At 39.9% G+C, this 21,011-nt stretch overlaps 1 protein-coding gene across 1 annotated transcript in view; it reads right to left on the reverse strand.

Moving 5' to 3' along the window:
- Positions 1 to 232: 232 nt before the first annotated feature.
- LOC135476444 (phosphatidylinositol 4-kinase alpha-like) overlaps positions 233 to 21,011 on the reverse strand; it is a 63,767-nt gene continuing 42,988 nt past the window's right edge. Inside the window, 16 exon segments of the mRNA XM_064756472.1 lie at positions 233 to 1,864; positions 3,163 to 3,322; positions 6,062 to 6,182; positions 7,444 to 7,569; positions 8,658 to 8,762; positions 9,671 to 9,833; positions 11,058 to 11,130; positions 13,330 to 13,400; positions 13,642 to 13,771; positions 14,638 to 14,758; positions 16,050 to 16,103; positions 16,568 to 16,693; positions 17,124 to 17,256; positions 18,951 to 19,215; positions 19,408 to 19,530; positions 20,724 to 20,851. Coding sequence (XP_064612542.1) covers positions 1,639 to 1,864; positions 3,163 to 3,322; positions 6,062 to 6,182; positions 7,444 to 7,569; positions 8,658 to 8,762; positions 9,671 to 9,833; positions 11,058 to 11,130; positions 13,330 to 13,400; positions 13,642 to 13,771; positions 14,638 to 14,758; positions 16,050 to 16,103; positions 16,568 to 16,693; positions 17,124 to 17,256; positions 18,951 to 19,215; positions 19,408 to 19,530; positions 20,724 to 20,851 — 2,125 coding nt within the window. The 3' untranslated portion in view covers positions 233 to 1,638.

Below are 21,011 nucleotides of genomic sequence, written 5' to 3' on the forward strand. Positions count from 1 at the left end.
ATGTCACATAGTATATACATGACACATTGTAGTACATACGTGATGACACACAGTATATGACACTGTAGTACATACATGATGACACATTACAGTACATACATGATAACACATTATAGTACATACATGAAACATTATGATAACACATTACAGTACATACATGATAACATATTATAGTACATACATAGCACATTATAGTGCATACATGATGACACATTATAGTGCATACATGATGACACATAGTATATACATGACACATTATAGTACACACATGATAACGCATTATAGTACACACATGTACAAAAATACAACTTATTCACAGAAGCCCAGGAATAATGACTCATACAGACTTAATAACACATACGTGAATATGCTTGTCATCTGAACTGACATAACAGATTTTCAGTTTTGCCTCTTTAAATCTTAACAAGAACAAAGTAAGTAACTATGACTTATGTATTAACAGCTTCTATGTTCCTTGTCCATCTTCTTGTTAAAAATCCACATAAAATCCTTAAGTACCGCTTCCATCATGCATGAACATCTAAAATCATGAATCGTGACAGTCAACACCCTCCACACACACAAAATAAAGTACAACTGGAAGGGTGAAGACAGCCTCCACATTTTCTAAGAGCTAATCCAGACAAAGCCTATAATGTATAACATCTCTGTCCTATATTCTCTATCATATTCTAGGGTTTATCTGTTGTACAGGACTGAGAATCCAACAAAACTGCAAAAAGAAAAAAAACCTCAGAGGCCAGGATAAAACAAAGATGAGTAAAAGATAAAACAAAAACAAAAGATGACGGGAACACAAAGAAAAACAAAGAAAAACTGTGACGTTCAACGAGAAACAGCGAATGATGCCACTTCAGCCGCAGCTGGTATGTGAAACCCTACACTGTAGCAGCAAGTACAGGTACAAGAATATTAATACAATAATATAATGTAAAACACCATATCCAAGCCTAACAAATTGTTCCAAACCATAAACCAGTGCTAAAACTGCTACTGCCCTGATCAGCTAACTTTTGAGAAGGACAGTACTTCCATAAAATCAAAGAGAATCCCATTAAAAGCAAGTACCTGTACCTCTGTACCACAAACGAAACAGCAGCATTCAATGTCCATTCTGATCTTTGAATAAAATAGTGTCTACCTCTTATTCAAAGCTATACACCCTGAATTGTATATACACTGTACACTATCTACAAACTACATATCCCACTATACAACAGGCTAAATCCTCATCAAATGTACCTTGCCTTGCCAGGGATTTCCCTGGATCTGTAGATCTGCCATATGCATCTCATCAGAAATGATGACCTGACCCTATATAGCATTCAGGGTACAATACCTGTGCATAATAAAAGTCAACCTAAACCTGCCTATATGTACATATACATGTACATGTTCAGACTCATGAAGCACCAATCCTTCATGCAAGACCACATGAAACATGCAAAGTACATAAATCATAAATCACATTTCTAGCCCATTTAATAATATATTATTCTCTCCAAATATACATCCATCTTACTGGTCCATGATTTTTGCAAAACCAAAGACAAAATTAAAGCTTGATTTCTATAATCTTCAGCATACAAAGGTTGACCTCGAAACTCCCAGCTCAGACTAGTAAGGGATTTGGTTTTGGTAATACTGTAACCAGTCATAGGTCTTTCCTCTCCAGTTTAGACAACAGTCTTTGACCACCTTCAGCATATGATTGGCTGCCTCTCTCTCATTGCAGTGGGGCATGAAGCGATAGCGAAGCTGCTTAATTGTCTGTCCTCGGAAACATGGTAGTCCCGTATCCAGCATCAAAGAAACTAACGAGATGATGGCCTCCATGTGTGGTCTACAGGGTCAAAACAGGAAGATACGTTTACTACAGGAAATCACAGTCAATCTGACGGTGCATGTATATGTCAACTTCAGCTCTTCAGAACTTTTGCAAATTACATAATTTAATACAACATTCTTTACATTCCCATCAGATTTGTCTTTGAACTCAGGACAGGAACCCAAGTTTTGTACTGGACATCACTTCATAAATCTGATCAGGAATGCAGAAGTAAATGTCACTTTGCCAGTCCGATCAGGAATGCAGAAGTAAATGTCACTTTGCCAGTCTGATCAGGAACGCAGAAGGAAATGTCACTTTGCCAGTCTGATCAGGAATGCAGAAGTAAATGTCACTTTGCCAGTATGATCAGTAACGCAGAAGTAAATGTCACTTTGCCAGTCTAATCAGGAATGCAGAATAAAATGTAATTTTGTAAATCTGATCAGGAACACAGAAGTAAATGTCACTTTGTCAGTCTGATCAGACATTCAGAAGTAAATGTCACAGTGTCAGTCCAATTAGGAACACAAAAGTAAATGTCACATTGTCAGTCTGATCAGGAACGCAGAAATAAATGTCACTTTGTCAGTCTGATCAGGAACGCAGAAGTAAATGTCACAGTGTCAGTCTGATCAGGATGCAGAAGTAAATGTCACAGTGTCAGTCTGATCAGGAGCGCAGAAGTAAATGTCACAGTGTCAGTCTGATCAGAAATGCAGAAGTAAATGTCACAGTGTCAGTCTGATCAGGAACGCAGAAGTAAATGTCACAGTGTCAGCCTGATCAGAAATGCAGAAGTAAATGTCACAGTGTCAGTCTGATCAGAAATGCACATGTGGTAGTAAATGTCCATCTTAGCTGTTCAGAACTACTGCAAATTGCATAATATAATGCACCATTGTTTACAAATCCATCTGTTGGTCTTTGAACTTGTTTGTTCAACGTCTTAAGAAAGCTAACCTCGATTTCTTTAAAAATCTAAATTTAACAATAGACCAATTAAAAAGTTATTAAATATTAATACTGAGCACAATTGTGAATACAGGAATGTTTTAAATGTCTGTAACAACACGTGTGGATGTATTCTTTTATTTATTGGAATGGAGTTTCTGCCGCGCTCAAGAATATTTCACTGATATGGCGGCAGCCAGCATTATGGTGGGAGGAATCCCAGTATAGTCTGGAGGAAATCCACCTAGAGTTAGAGATAACAGGAGATAAACGAGACAGGCCAGTCCTGGATGAAGACACATGTCCAGTTTTATGAGTACCCCACTAATACAAGTAAGTCCCTATCAATGCAGACTCACCTGACAGCAAGGTAACCCTTGACACAGAGCTCCATGAACCACTGGAATGGGGCAGCCTCCATATTGCCCCCCATGATCATCACCATCTCATAGGTTAATTTGAAATCTGGCTCCCACCCAAGGTTACCGCCCGGTGAGCTCTCGAACATGAAGCCGAAATCTGCACAACAAAGAAATGATAGATTAGATTAGAGTTTCGCGTTTAAAATGAAGAAAAAAATCCTTGCTGGAGGTAACAAAAATGTCAGAAAAGTTAGCAACTAATTACATTTACTTTAACATAATGGGTGTCTGAAAAAAGTTTCACTAAAAGTTATACAGAGTATAGGTGAATAATGGAGAAAATTTGTCATCTTTGTACTAAAGTGGAGTCATTTGAGCTTCTTGGGCTCATTTCACAAAACTTCATCTTGGGTCTGTTAGTCCACCATGGATCATTTAGCCCACTGCCATAAGCCGGATGTGAAAACAATTGGCAAGCGGTCTTTACACAAACATAAAACTGTCTAAAGTTTAGTTGGCTTACCACAGCCAGCTATGTGGCTGCTTTGCAGCAATCTGATTGATAGAGTTTATCATGATTATTGTTAAATTGGCTTCAAAAGCTAAATAAATTAAATGACTATCTACAAATATCAGGATAGGATGATAATTTCTTCTTCATTTTCGTTTTTTAATGAAGTTCACCAAAGCACAATCATAACTTTTACAACATTCAGTCGAAGCTAAACAACAACAATGGATGAATTTTGATGATTTGTGAACATTATTAAGACCTTTGTTTGCCGACAGAGGCAGATTTGTACCTATTTTTCTCCAATCAATAAATGAACTTCCAAAAGAGAGACTCATAACACTTCAAATGTCCAATCTGTTTCCTCCCAGCCACCTTAGGACAAGCATGGCTAAGGGCTTTCGAATATCTTTCAAAATTTAAAACAAAAAGCTTTAGTCGATAGCCAAAGATTTTCTTCGTGAAACAAGCTAGACATTGTTAGTCAGCTAACAGAGTTAGCAGTCAAAGCTTAGCCTTTAGACTTTTTGTGAAACGGGCCTCTAGCTTATGAGAAAGGTGACTGGTAAATTACTGTCAACAAAGGTTGTGTAAAGGTTTTGACAAGTCACATGATTTAGTACGAATTTTTGTTACCTATACCAACAAAACAGTTCAATCCTTCCTATGCTGGTAGCCAGATGCTACTTTAACAAAGATGTCATACTTGTACGATATCGCACATACAGGAAAATGGTACGGTAATAGTGACGCTGTATGCCGCTTTCTGAAAGTGGCTCCAGATCTTTGGCCTGGGTGGAGGAAACCAGAATCCAAGATGTCTAAAACCACCAACTTTTATAGTGTTCTTTATCACATGTGTTATGCATGTATGTCATATTACTGGTGGTGACAGGTTACATATGTATAAGATGTCCACTGCTGTCCAGCACAACATAACTGACCTATATGTACAGGATGTCCACTGCTGTCCAGCACAATATAACTGACCTATATGTACAAGACGTCCACTGCTGTCCAGCACAATATAACTGACCTATATGTACTAGATGTCCACTATTGTCCAGCACAATATAACTGACCTATATGTACAAGATGTCCACTGCTGTCCAGAACAATATAACTGACATATGTACAAGATGTCCACTATTGTCCAGCACAATATAGCTGACCTATATGTACGATGTCCACTACTGTCCAGCACAATATAACTGACCTATATCTACAAAATGTCCACTCCTGTCCAGCACAATATAACTGACCTATATGTACAAGACGTCCACTGCTGTCCAGCACAATATAGCTGACCTATATGTACAAGATGTGCGCTGCTGTCCAGTACAATATAACTGACCTACATGTACAAGATGTCCACTACTGTCCAGCACCCTATATGTACAAGATGTCCACTACTGTCCAGCACAATATAACTGATCTATATGTACAAGATGTCCACTACTGTCCAGAACAATATAACTGACCTATATGTACAAGATGTCCACTACTGTCCAGCACAATATAACTGACCTATATGTACAAGATGTCCACTGCTGTCCAGAACAATATAGCTGACCTATATGTACAAGATGTCCACTGCTGTCCAGTACAATATAGCTGACCTATATGTACAAGATGTCCACTACTGTCCAGCACAATATAACTGATCTATATGTACAAGATGTCCACTACTGTCCAGTACAATATAACTGACCTATATGTACAAGATGTCCACTACTGTCCAGCACAATATAACTGACCTATATGTGCAAGATGTCCACTACTGTCCAGCACAATATAACTGACCTACAAGATGTCCACTACTGTCCAGTACAATACAGCTGACCTATATGTACAAGATGTCCACTTCTGTCCAGAACAATATAACTGCCCTATATTTACAAGATGTCCACTGCTGTCCAGCACAATATAACTGACCTATATGTACAATGTCCACTGTTGTCCAGCACAATATAACTGACCGATATCAACGATGTCCGCTACTGCCTATCATAATATAACTGACCTATATGTACAAGATGTCCACTACTGTCTAGCACAATATAATTGACCTATATATACAAGATGTCCACTCCTGTCCAGCACAATATAACTGACATATGTACAAGATGTCCACTGCTGTCCAGCACAATATAGCTGACCTATATGTACGATGTCCACTACTGTCTAGCACAATATAATTGACCTATATTTACAAGGTGTCCACTCCTGTCCAGCACAATATAACTGACCTATATGTACAAGATGTCCACTGCTGTCCACCACAATATAACTGACATATGTACAAGGTGTCCACTGCTGTCCAGCACAATATAGCTGACCTATATGTACAAGATGTCCACTACTGCCTAGCACAATATAACTGACCTATATGTACAAGATGTCCACTGCTGTCCAGCATGATATTGCCGTTGTGTCTGTCTTTGATCTGGAGCAAGTAGCCCACCACACTGTACGCTGCCATACTCATGATGAAGTTACGTCTTGCCTGCAACGTACAAAAGAGAAATATTTGCTGCACTTTGAGGATGAACAGGTATTCAATTAAAGTGTTACAGGCACTTTGTCAGAGAAGGCGTATTTCAGTGATTTATTTATTTACCTATAACAACTTCATAACAAATTGCCAAAACAATCTATTGTACTCACAAAAGGAAAGGTAAAATTTACTGTACAAACACTTTGAAAGACTTAGAGTTTAGAGGGTACAATCTATTATACTCACAGTTTGAAAGTCAAAATCTATTGTACTTATAGCTTGGAAAGCACAGCCTATTGTACCCAGTGTTTGGGGAAGGCAAAATCTATTGTACTCACAGCTTGGAAGGCACAATCTATTGTACTAACAGATTGGAAGGCACAATCTATTGTACTCACAGATTGGAAGGCACAAGCTATTATACTCACAGCTTGGAAGGCACAATCTGTTGTACTCACAGCTTGGAAGGCACACTCAATTGTACTCACAGACTGGAAGGCACAATCTATTGTACTCACAGCTTGGAAGGCACAATCTATTGTTCTCATGGCTTGGGAAGTGCAATCTGTTGTACTCACAGCATGAAAGTCACAATCTATTGTACTCATGGCTAGGAAAGCACAAACTATTGTACTCACAGCTTGAAAGGCACAATGCATTGTACTTATAGCTTGGAAAGCACAGCCTATTGTACCCAGTGTTTGTGGAAGGCAAAATCTATTGTATCCAGTGTTTGGAAGGCATACTCCATTGTACTCACAGATTGGAAGGCACAATCTATTGTACTCACAGATTGGAAGGCACAATCTATTGTACTCACAGATTGGAAGGCACAATCTATTGTACTCACAGATTGGAAGGCACAATCTATTGTACTAAGAGCTTGAAAGTCATAATCTATTGCACTCATGGCTAGGAAAGCACAAACTATTGTACTTACAGCTTGAAAGGCACAATCTATTGTACTCACAGCTTGGAAGGCACAATCTATTGTACTCACAGATTGGAAGGCACAATCTATTGTATTTACAGCTTGAAAGGCACAATCTATTGTACTCACAGCTTGAAAGGCACAATCTATTGTACTCACAGATTGGAAGGCACAATCTATTGTACTGACAGCTTGGAAGGCACAATCTATTGAACTCACACCTTGGAAGGCACAATCTATTGTACTCACAGCTTGGAAGGCACAATCTGCTGTGCTCACAGCTTGGAAGGCAAAATCTATTGTACTCACAGCTTGGAAGGCACAATTTATTGTACTCACAGCTTGAAAGGCAGGTGTACTGATGTCTCCATACTTGTTCAGGAAATACTCAAACATCCCAATGTCCGTCTGTCGTCCAATCTGATCACGTGACTTACTGTCAGGTACGACCTCTATCACACCAGACTAGCAAACCAAAAACAATGTTACAAAAGGTGAATTGTACGCAAACACTCAGTTACAAATGTGTCTTGTCAACAAATGCTCCGTTACAAAGGTGAATAGTTAACAAATACACGTACAAAGTCATAAGCATGACATTGATGAACTGTACTGCTTCTTCTGATCCACCAGTTTGTTATGCAATCAGTGAATCATTAAATCTACCTGAATGATTTACTTAAGATGTCTGGCCGTTTAAATTTTTGCATGTACCTGAGAGATAAAGTAAATCGGTATGACATATAAAATGCAAGGCTAGAATTTTGTTTCTCTATCGTATCTAAGGAGAGAGCAGAGGCCTATATTTTCCCCCACATTTCACACATTTATTTCAGTGATTCAACTTTTCAATTCAGTCCTCGTATTTCTTAAATCATCTACAGATAAAAAGTTGGACACAACAATAGTTAACTTAATACATGTACATGGTTACAATGGAATCTTGACAAACAGAAAAATCTTTTCACAGAAAAGGCAACAAAGAATATAACCATAGTTACATGTATTTTACATAATCATGATGCTGGGTAAAAACAGACTTAACCAGGTGCAATCTTTTTTCTGACAAGGTTGGTAACAATAAATCAATTTTTAATCAGGAATCTGGAATCCATTGGATGTGCCATTTTAGAGAAACTCGAAAGAGTGAACGAGTGCTTGGGGTTTAACGTCATACTTAACAATTTTTCAGTCATATGACAATGAAGGAACCCTTAGAGAGAAACTGGAAACATGATTTCAAGTCACTCATGACCTAAGGTCTTCAGTATGCACAGAAAAAGTTATAGCAGCTTCATGTCACACCAGAAACAACTGCCTCCATGGATCATAGAAATAACTTGTGTCTGACTGGTTAAAATTGATAACATACGACGGCGCGTTAAATTCTCTTGGTGTGCACATTTTTGCCTGCTTTGCATAGCAATATCTCCGTCACACAACATCACAAAACTAAAAAAGTACGCTTTACAAACGTGGGTGGAATATTTTCTCATTTCAAATATAAACCTGGTGTGGTGTTGTCTTTTTTTCTTTAACCCACAAAGACTTACCCCTGGGGCAGTAGCCACGACTCTGTAGGGAACCAGGTACATATCTAACCCTGTCTGCTCAAAGATGTTCTTGAATAGTCCTATAACCTGCAGAGCCAGCATGTCCTAAACACAGGGGGAAGCATGGATGTGAAAATCTTGTTACAAACGAGTATTTGTATAAAGGAGCTACAAAACGTCCTGGCAGAAAACTGTAACAATACTTTGGCTAACATTAGACAATATCGCATCAAAGAGTGTACAAAAGACCCAAGCTTAGCCTAATCAACACATACCTGTGCATGTAGTCAAAAAACTAACTGATTTGATCCTTGTCTAACATTATACTGAAGAATATTTCACTATCCGATGTCAGTCATCAACTTTTTTTTTCTTTATTTACCTCAGTCCATTTATATGAATGGAGTGAACCAGAGATCCTGAGACATTTGGCACGTTACTGTTGAACTTTCTTAAGTGTTATGTGCATATATGCATGCCATATTGCCAAGGGGTGTTTTACCAATGTTTATTGTCACCAAGGCTCAAGAAAGAGTGAATTTCCTGCCCAAAGCACAATATTCCCCATCTGCAACAGCTGTAAATTTTAAGGGTGGAGTAGACCTTTCAGAGGCTCAGGAAAGTTGGACATAAGGCTGCCACTGACAAACGAACATCAAGGTCAGAAAAAAAATATATATCTGTAAATCTTAACATCTTACTACTAGTATACTTTACCATGTATTAAATTTTTTAAGACAATGCACAAATCCTTTGCATATTATAATATTCAACAACTGTTTCTATGGAAAACTTTACTAAGCATACAAGAGTGTTTTCTTTGTCCTCATTTCAGGACAAATCTTCTCAAGGTTCTTTGCGAGACTTATTGGGAAATAATATCAACTCCTGAGCTTTTTTTTGTCTTTGTCTTGGGTTCAGTATGGCCTTTAAAATTCTCCCCTTTATGTGATGTGACCAGAACCTCCTGGCGTGTAGCAGAATGGTAGCTAGCATGCTAAGGCTGCACTGACCTGTCTGACATCATCACCCACTTTGAAGATACAAGCCTGCCAGTACTCCGGAGCTGCCATGATCTCACTTTGCGCATGATGATCGCCTGACGCCAGCGCCTCCAGGCCGTGGATCCCACATCGCTTCACACGAAACCGCGCCAGGAACGGCGCTTTTGCAGCACTGCAAACACATAACAGGCAGGTGTGAAATCATGGCATGGTTACCGTGGGCAACACATATGTTATCCTGACATTGGTCCTGCACCACAATGACAAAAACAGCTACAAAATTCTCATCCTCTAACCCTTTATCTTTATTTGTTAGCTTTGGGTTTACATTCGCTTGTATTTCCTCTGTATAATGGTGTTTTCCCAGAATGTGTGTCTCAATCAGGTACATGTTTACTGAATTCATGTCCCTCTCACCAATGGGGTCCTGTGAGTTCAAATCCAACTCATGCTGGCTTCCTCTCCAGCCGTATGTGGGCAGGTGTGACAGCAACCTGCGGATGGTCATGGGTTTCCCCCCCGGTTTCCTGCAACCATAATGCTGGTCGCCGTCGTATAAGTGAAATATTCTTGAGAACAACGTAAAACACCAATCAAATGAACTTATGCCATAATGTTGAGGGCCAAGAAAGGAAGCTCCAAGATTATCTATTATGAAAGGAATATCAGCAGTGTAAATTTTCAACCTTTTCAAACACTAAAGCACTTTTTTCAATGGAATTTATGCCTACAATTATAATGAAAATGACACTAAAAATGATTTGTCATTAAAGTTGTAAGCTTCCTAAAACTGTGCAAGTTATTTCTATACAGGCTGCAGTTCTCTCAGAATCTTTCAAAATATTGGTGGCAAAGCGAAGAATTAGGGTATTTATATACGCATGAAAAGCCTAAGAATTTTTTTTTTTACAGTATTACTTTCAGAATTGTTTAATGAAATACCAAACAAGTATAAGATGACGGTCACTTTTACGGGTGGAGGACACCACAGTGCCATAGGTAAACCACCAACATTTTGGCAAGTTGGTGACAAACTTTCCCACATAACACACAGGTATGGACACCATGTTGGTGAAAAACAATGAGGTCTTCACTATACATTGGACGGTGCAAACAGACACACAAACATCTTCAACCACTTATAAGCACAGTGTGACCAGGGAAAGTCTGTAAATTATGTTCCCTTACCCAGCCTGGATTGAACCTGGACATCATGTAACCTAGCAACTGAAAATGGCATGCATCTTTATAACCAAACAGCCATAACTTTGAGATTGAACTTTAGTCTCCTGAGCAGTACGAACATTGACTACAGCTGGATTTGAACTCCTAGAAGTTCATGTATATGCAGTTCATATTGTAACCATGACTGGATATCACAGCCTGTCGGGCTTACCTCTGCATAGGTGTGCCAGAGTTATAATCTATGTCCGTGACAATCGTCTCTGGATTAGACGGCAGGTAACAACCTGTGGGGAAAAAACAGAGAACATTGATTCTCAGTATACATACTCTTACATCTCAGGGCATCAAAACAGTGCATGTTCTATTCAAGATTTATTTATTTATTTATTTGATTGGTGTTTTACGCCGTACTCAAGAATATTTCACTCATACGATGACGGCCAGCATTTTGTTGGGAGGAAGCCGGGCGCAGCCCGAGGGAAACCAACGACCATCCGTGGGTTGCTGGAAGACCTTCCCACATACTGTTCTATTCGGGAAGCTAAAGCCTTATTTAAATGTGATGAAACATGTGCACTACAGCACACTATAAAGTAAATCGGTTTTCAGAATTTTAGAATTGCCATTCTCCAGAAGAGTATACAAGTAACCTGAAAAACCTTCATAATACACACAGTTTATTGTATCCCCCCTAAAGCTTAGCATTTTGCATGTTACACATTAAGCTTGACTCTTATGGATTCAATCAACTGATACAATGTACAGGGCCACTGTGGAGTTTTTTTCTCAAGTATGATTCATTTCTTATCAGAAAATGTGTATGTGTTGGCATCAAAAGTATCATTTCGTGAGTGAGTGAGTGCTTGGGTTTGACATCGTACTCAACAATTTTTCGGTCATGTAACGACAAAGGAATCCTTAAGGTGTATGCAATGTGCCTACTTGTTGCAGGACAGATTTCCACCGCTCTTTCATCTAGTGCTGCCTCACTGAGATGACTTACTGAAGGCAAGTAAGCCGCACTGCCCAAGCCATTATAATGATACGGGTCAACCACTCGTTGCGCTGTCCCCCTCATGCCTAACGCCAAGCGAGGAAGTTACAACTTCTTCTTTTAAAGTCTTACGTGTGACTCGACCCAGGATTGACCCTGGATCTACAGCTCCTGAAGCGGGCGCTCTACCAACTGTACTATCACGGCCAGTCGAATATCGTATTAAGACCCTTATCTTATACTAATACTTGGGTCAAATGTAGTATTACAATGTGATCAAGTCTACACGTGAAGAAAACTTCCATCTCATCATGTGTACATGTTCACCAGAAAACCAGCTGACATACAAGTATATACACATGTACATAAGCATGAAGTCACAGCTAGACGTGAGTAATCGCAGATTTTAGTTTACAGAAGAAGACGCATTCTGGAAGAATTGCAGAAGCAATACATGCTGTCAGAATAATAGCTACATGTAGCTGTACGCCATGGTCCACGACACAACAAAAATTCCTGCAACTTTGTTGAAAATGGATGAAAAGAATGGCATAAAATGTGCAATCAGGGTGCGCACAGGTGATAAGAAAATAAATTCCATGATTTTCCAGGACATAAAAGACTAAATTAAAGCACCTACCAGAATTCAAAATCAAAGTGATATATGTTGCATATCACAGTTGCACACAGGTCCCCACTCCCACGTGGATATTTTGTAAACCTCATCCAAAGCAATTGTCCCATGCCATTATTGAAAGATCAACTATCATGCCGACAACTCCAAACCCAGTCTGTGTACAAAAGTTAGTAGATGGGCTGTTGTTCACCTTCATCCCCTAATTTTGGCCCTGGCACTTGGGTGGTTTGTCAAGAGTTACCTCCCCATCACATACACTGAACACGTTAACCTGTGCCCGACTTCAACCAATCTTTTAAGTCGCAAAACTTACATTTCCCAGGCATTTTTTCATGTACTGCCCCAATTAAGAATGGGCAAAATAATCATACACAGCCCAATTAGAGGAAATATCACTCACAATGGCAACACGTGTGGCTATACTATATGCAGGCCTATCCATGATCCAGGGCCACAAACTTGAGTTATGTATGTGGCTCTGGAACAGAAACACTAATACATGTACATGTATACTGCAAGACACGAGTTAACTAAGTTGCAGTCTGCAGCGGACACTGAAGATAGCTTGAAAAGTAAATGAAGCAAAGCCTTTCACACAGTTTTACTTTTTCACATCCCATTTACTCACTGAGCCTCCTGAAATTCAAACACTTTCAAGGACCTTTACTCAAAAACAGCCAATTACAAGCACTTTCAAGGCCTAGAATTTCTAAAACACAAAAACAAAAAAAACTTTCCAGGACTTTCAAGGACCTGCGCAAACCCTGTGCAAATAAAGAAAACCCTGAAATAGAAGTGATACAGAAAGGAAGACTGGTTTTTCGAGAAAGAACATGAGGTAGAAAAACGAACCTGTTTGCACCTGTACTTTACTCAGCTCATTCAGACAGGCCTGCTTCCTCTCTGGACCTTTGGGGTAGGGCCTGACAACATGAACAATACACAGCACTGATTCATTGGTCTAAACCTTGTTTTTCAGATTAAGACACCCTTCTGCTGTAGTTCAGCTCTAACACTTCAGTACATAGAATGGTGGTCCCATTGAGTCGTCATTTAGTTTTTTGGTTTAGTTTTACTGTTTATTTTTTTAACAGTATTTCTTTCACTATATTTTCACCTCTTTTACTAGGCATCATAATCACCAAATAACGGGATATGCTTTACCTGATTTCGCCAGATATCCCTGTTATTTTATCAAAGAAGTCAAATTCTCTTTCATAAAAATTCCTGGCTGGTCCGCTGAGAGAGTTAGTGATTTCCATGATGAGGGATTCTAGGGCATCCCCAATGTCAACTGTAAGCAAAGACAATTCCCAGGTTAATACTGCACAATAAAGTACTGTACAGAGCATCCCCAATGTCAACTAAAAGCAAAGACAATTCCCAGGTTAATCCTGCACAATAAAGTACTGTACAGAGCATCCCCAATGTCAACTGTAAGCAAGACAATTCCCAGATTTATACTGCACAGAAAAGTACTGTACAGAGCATCCCCAAGGTCAACTGTAAGCAAAGACAATTCCCAGATTAATACTGCACAGTAAAGTACTGTACAGCTGAGAGGGAGTCAATGATTTACTCAGTAAGGGATCTCTGGCACTTTATGTTTTACAGAGTTGAATTCCACGTACCCCGAGGTTAAAGGCTACATATTTGTCATGTTGAATATGATCGCCACATTTAAAGACAATTTATACGTTTAAGTGATAATATATTCATTAGATTGGTTGGTGCTTTACAACATACTCAAGAATATTTCACTTATCTGCTGGAAGCCAGTATTATGGTGGGTAGAAACCGGGCTACACTCACAGCCATTCCCAGGTTGCTGGCTGATCCTAAGATAGGATGGACACAAGATGGCACCTGATATGACTTTCCCTCTAGGACAGACTCAACATCTTAAGCTGTCTTCATCATGGTAAATTTGAGCACAACTACAGGTATACACAGACTTACCATCCTTGATCAGTCCCATCTTCATTATGGTAAATTTGAACACAACTACAGGTATACACAGACTTACCATCCTTGATCAGTCCCATCTTCATTAAGGTAAATTTGAACACAACTACAGGTATACACAGACTTACCATCCTTGATCAGTCCCATCTTCATTATGGTAAATTTGAACACAACTACAAGTATACACAGACTTACCATCCTTGATCATTCCGTCTTCATCATGGTAAACATTAGTTTTCATGTTCCAGAGCAGCTGATGAGCCAAAAGCTGAGAATGTTTGGCTGCCCACAGAATAAACTCTGTCACGTAACCCATCTGTAAAACAAACCACAAAACCCTGACATGCTGCAAAAAATTTGATCAAATAGTCAGTCTATCCTACCCACTAGTAACCCCAAATGTGTGGTCACCTGATATCAATTTTCTAGTCTCAACTGTACCTGTAACTGCCTATGTAAATTTTCAACTGGTCATTCTACTCTCCATTTTGTTGTCAATATTATAGTCCAGTTTGCTGTCCATTTCACTGTCAACATAACTGACTGTGCAGCTATCCAGGTCTCTTTGCATGTAACTGCCCATGTACGTGTACATGTAACTGACCATTTCACTGTCAACATAACTGTCTGTGCAGCTATCCAGGTCTCTTTCCATGTAACTGCCCATGTACATGTACATGTAACTGTTCATTTCACTGTCAACATAACTGTCTGTGTAGCTATTCATGTTGCTTTCCATGTAACTGCCCATGTACATGTAACTGCCCAGGTACAATACCTATCCATTTCACTGTCAACATAACTGTCGGTGTAGCTATCCATGTTGCTTTCCATGTAACTGCCCATGTACATGTAACTGCCCACGTACAATACCTATCCATTTCACTGTCAACATAACTGACTGTGCTGCTATCCATGTCGCTTTTTATGTCACTCCCCATGTACGTGTACATTTAACTGTCCATTTCACTGTCAACACAACTGTCTGAGTAGCTATTCATGTTGATTTCCATGTAACTGCCCATGTACATGTAACTGCCCAGGTACAATACCTATCCATTTCACTGTCAACATAACTGTCGGTGTAGCTATCCATGTCGCTTTCCATGTAACTGCCCATACATGTGTACATGTAACTGTCCATTTCACTGTCAACATAACTGTCGGTGTAGCTATCCATGTAACTGCCCATGTGCACATAACTGTGCATGTAACTGTCCATTTTACTCTCCATGTAACAGTACATTTAAGTGCAGGTGACTGTTTGATGAAATTTCTTGGTCTCTAAATCACCAATTTTTGGGGTGAAATTTTAAGTTATTTTAAAACTGTATATTCAGTTAAATTATATACAACACAATATGCATGAAATATATTCTTATTAAATATTCAATGAACTTAACTCTTGTACTGCAGTGTCGGTATACATTTCTACACAATTCTTTACCTCCAGCAGAAAGATTAAATAAACGCCTGAATATAAACATTACCCAAAAATCAGTATACATGATGTAAAACAGACAAATAATCAGTATAAATTAACTTTTACCAATCAGTAATGTACAATGTAAAAATCAAAGAGGACAACACTCAAACTGCACACTTACTGTATCGTATCGGACAGCCTGGACAAGCTGTGGTATGTAGAATAAGAGAGCTTCCTGGAGAGGAAAGAAAATAAGCACAAAACATGTTAACATCTTCTGGTTTTCTCCAATGATAATATGTTATCAAATTGCTGATTGGCCAACTGCAAAGAAAGGAATTAAAGCTTCTTCCCGCAGAGAACACTGCATGAATCAACTGCATGAGAAAGTTTGGACACAGCTTGACATATTGGTGTAAAACACTAGGCACAAAAATACCTACTTGGCATTTCTGTCTTATCTGTTATTAGCGAACAACTATTCACAAAAAAAAAATTCCTGGATCAGGATTCTGGTCAACACAAAAACTTAACAGATTGGTCTTAAACACAAAATTTCATTTGAATGCTTGCATATCTTTATCTGTAAAACAAACGAACAGAAAGCCAGGCTGGCAAAAAGAAAACCTCCACTGGCAGAGAGGCAGCTCAGAACTGCGCTCACAAACTGACACCAGGGGAAAGGTGAACAAGACTTACCGGTGGATGGAGACGGAGTGTCTTGACAGCAAACTGAGCCGTGAGTGGGTGAGGGGGAAACTGACGGGAGAAATAGGCCAGTGCCGTGACAGGGGAGACTTTTGCCCAGGTCAGCACGTGTGATAACTGCAAGAGCCGGTAGGACAACATACAGCTTCATATATATAGTTTTTAAAATACAGGTAAGACAGCCGACCAACATCTTTATAGTGACCTCAAGCTACTACATTAGCGCTGTCAGTGGTGCACATGGCTTGGTTCTTCTTAGTTTAAATTAGAATGCCCTCAGGGATTTTCTGTTTGATAACAGAGCCGGGACAAAATTGCAACCCACTTTTCTGAAGAAGAATACATGCCATGGCAAACACAATCAACATTACTGTGTATCTGATGATAAAAACCGGGCATTCTACATGTATCTTAAACATATTTACTTAATACTTGATTGCACTTATTTAGGAATAATTCAGCTTTGCTATAAACACTTAATCTTTAATATAGATTTTTCAATAAAAACCAGTAATTTGGGCACAGTGCACCCATGGTGTGGCCTGACCTCTGGGGCATCTGCCTCCACGCTGTGGGCCGTGACCAGGAACTGTATGGCATAAGGTATGTGGCTGACTGCCCCGGGGTTGAGACGAACCAGACGGGTAACTTCCCTCACCAGAGCCTCAGAGTTACGGAACCTAAAACGTCAAAGACTCAGAGTTACAGAACCCGCCATACCAGAGACTCAGAGTTATGGAACCTGAATCACAGAGATGCACGGTTATGGAACCTGAATCACAGAGACTCAGAGTTATGGAACCTGAATCACAAAGACTCAGAATTATGGAACCTGAATCACAGAGACTCAGAAATATGGAACCTGAATCACAGAGACTCAGAAATATGGAACCTGAATCACAGAGACTCAGAAATATGGAACCTGAATCACAAAGACTCAGAAATATGGAACCTGAATCACAGAGACTCAGAAATATGGAACCTGAATCACAAAGACTCAGAATTATGGAACCTGAATCACAGAAACTCAGAATTATGAAACCTGAAACACCAAAGTCTGAAACATACAGAATCTGAAAAAACAACGCATTCCGATTTAGGAGCCACAATGTTACAGAACCTGAATCACCAGAACCTCAGAGTTGTACAACCTGAAACACCAGAAGCTCAAAGTTTTAACATGGAAGCCGAGACACAAGCGACTTAAACCCCTTCCAGACTATTCAACATCGTTCAACTTTTGTTGACTCAACAGCAAGTTGAATACTGTTGAGGTAAGCTGAGTGTCCCCTCCACACTACAAATCAGAAAGTTCTACATTATCCAACGCTGCTGTCTTGTGTTGAGCTGTGCTTTTTTACCAAACTTTCGATAAATTGGGGGAAATTTCCAGCTTTCTCTCCAATGCCGCAGATACAATGATTTTCTCTTGTTCCTGTCTTTGTAACCTTTAGAGAGAGTGTTGTACAGGCAAGGGAATTTTTCATACCCCTGTATCAACAAAAATGTGTCATCTGGAGACCAGTTTCTCTCTTTCACCTTTGGTGCCGCCATTTTGCCCAGGTCACGTGCCTCAAGATGGTCATGTTATTTCTACGACTGACAATTTTGACTTGACTCAACTTGTTGACAAAAATACATATGCAAATTTCCGATTTTCCAATGGTGTTGGATGGTGTTGAGTGTTGTTGAACAAAGTTGAAGAACCTGTCCAGACTACTCAACACCACATAACTTGTTAACTCAACTTCAAGTTGACTCTTGTTGAGTCAACTATTGAGACTCTTGTTGAGTCAACTGAAGTTGAGTGATGTTGGATAGTCTGGGTGGGGCTTTAAAGTTACATCACCTGAAATACTAGAGCCTCAGAGGTACAGAAAACGAAACACCACAGACAGAAAGTACAGAACACAAAGTACAGAACCTAAAACACCTTAGACAAACAGTTACAGGCAGTTAGTCTGTAATGTGCCTGTGGCATGCATTTGTGTGCCTGTGATGATCCTGCTGCAGTGTGCCCATGGTGTGCGTATAGTGTCCCTGTGGTGTCCCTGTGGTGTGCCTGTAGTGTACCTGTGGTGTGCCTCTTGTATGTCTGTGGTGTGCCTTTGATGAACCTGCCGCATACTTGTGGTGAATCTGTAACATGCCTGTGGTGAGCCAGTGGTGAGCCAGTGGTGTGTCTGTGGCAAGTCAGTGGAATGGTTTTAGAAAGTTGTTGGAGGGTCACTCTACACCATCAGTAGATGAATGGCACTGGCTGGTGCAGGCCTACCAATGGTGCGCTAGACGCATCTTAAAGTCATCCTGAGAACCTTTAACCTGAACCTGCTGTAGACATACAAGAACCCTTCTCCTACGCCTGATCGCTTACCTCGAGGGCAGAAAGACGGCCAGAGTGGGGGAGATGTCCCAGGCCAGTCGTGTGATATCCCGCCACTGTTTCTCCGAGATGACCTGGTTCCTCCAGGCTGTGATGGTGTCCTCCCCAGGGACCCTCAGCTCCAGCTGCTCCAGGGGGTTGTGCCAGGTGATGAACACTTCAATGGCGCTGGCCACCAGGGTCAGGATCAGGTTACGCTTACGGATGTAGTCCTTCACAAAGGCTGTGTTACTGCCCACACGCTTACGTCCTACCCCTGTAAACAGCCAGGGAGTGTAAGGGGTAGCTTGAGATTTTTTGTATTATTTATTTTTTAGTGATTCTTTATCCTGTCCTTGTTGTCGAGTTTAACCAAGTAAAAGCGAATAATTTTAAACTTCAGAGTGAGGTGCCACAAGACCCCTTATTGCTCTGAGTCATATCTCATGATATACAAACATCCACTGACCTGAGGAGCGTTTGGAGTAGGTAGACATGCTGCTCATAGTGTTCATCCAGCCCGTGCCTGATTGTGAACGCATGTCTGACGGCATCATCAATGTGTTCATACTGTACGATGTGGCATCAGGCTCTGAAGAACATACGCACATACATGATAACAGTTACAGCTTCAAATTTGTGACCTGGAGAAGCATACTTGAAAAGGAAAGAGACAAATGCACACATATTATACAGTGTTAAAATAAACTAAAATGTTATCCATGACATAGTTGCTTATTTTGTTTGATTCTTGCAGTTTCACTGATGTTAGAAAAGTATTATGAGGTTTGTTTGAGAAGTAGGACGATTTTCTACTGTAAAAAGGTACATATCAGTACCCAAATTAAGAGTTTATGACATTTAGTTGCCTCTAAAATAAAACTTTTTAGGGGCACAACTTTAGGACATTGAACATATTTTCACACACTTGTGAAGGTTGAACATATTCACAACTATCTCTTCTCAAATTCAGGTTAAAAAGCTAGTTTTTGTTCTTCAATTTTGCAAATACCAACAAAATCTACAAAGAAAAGGTATCCTAACATGACATGAATGGTCACCAAGCTTACCAATCCAACAAACAGCTACAATACAGTTGTTGACATAGCAGCAGTTATACAGGTAAAAATTCAGGTGGGAAGTCAGGTTCCGACTGAACTGAAATCACGTGACGTCTAACCAGGAAGAGAGTGTCCCCATAAATCATTTGTGATTGGGCGTGAAGAAAAAGGTCATTTCACGTACAAGTTATTCCCAAAATCTGAATAAAATCACGATTTTCCTTGTACAACTCATTGTGTCAGTGAACACCACCAGATTTGGAAGTGTCTACAGCAAGGAGCACTGGTCACATGAGTGATATGAGCACATGTTGTGATATTACTGGATGTATGGTAACAGCAGAATTCATGTCACAAACTTGAAAAAGACATGAAATTTGACCAAGTTCACATTGTGAAACTTCTCGTTTCATGGCACGCTCCATAAGTTTTATTTATTTATTTATTTATTTGATTGGTGTTTTACGGCGTACTAAAGAATATTTCACTTATACGACGGTGGCCAGCATTATGGTGGGAGGAAACCGGGCACAGCCCGGGGGAATCCGACGACCATCCGCAGGTTGCTGGGAGACCTTCCCACATACGGAGGGAGAGGAAGCCAGCATGAGGTGGACTTGATCTCACAACCACATATGTTTTATGTAAACAGTATTTACATGTGTATCAAGGGTGTTGTCCGTCCCTACCACCGGCACCCGGTGCATCACTACTAAACACCTACCGGGCATCGGTATTATGTTGCCCCTCAGGTACTTCTTATCAGCATGCATAGACTGCCAGAAGCGAATGAGGGTCAGGATGTCCTCCCTGAGGTCTGATCCCCTCTGGGTGGGGTGGATTACTGGGCCACTGCAAGACATAAACAGCAAGGCATTCAGAGAATATCAGAATCCCACAAAGTCTGAGGCTTTTATTATGTTCAAGTCATATGATACATTCAAATATTGACATCCAAACCAAAAGAAAAAAAAAAGTAGAATGAGTGACACTGTCATAGAGAGATTATCCT

The sequence above is a fragment of the Liolophura sinensis genome, chromosome 10, assembly GCF_032854445.1.
Source record: "Liolophura sinensis isolate JHLJ2023 chromosome 10, CUHK_Ljap_v2, whole genome shotgun sequence".
Lineage (NCBI taxonomy): Eukaryota > Metazoa > Mollusca > Polyplacophora > Chitonida > Chitonidae > Liolophura > Liolophura sinensis.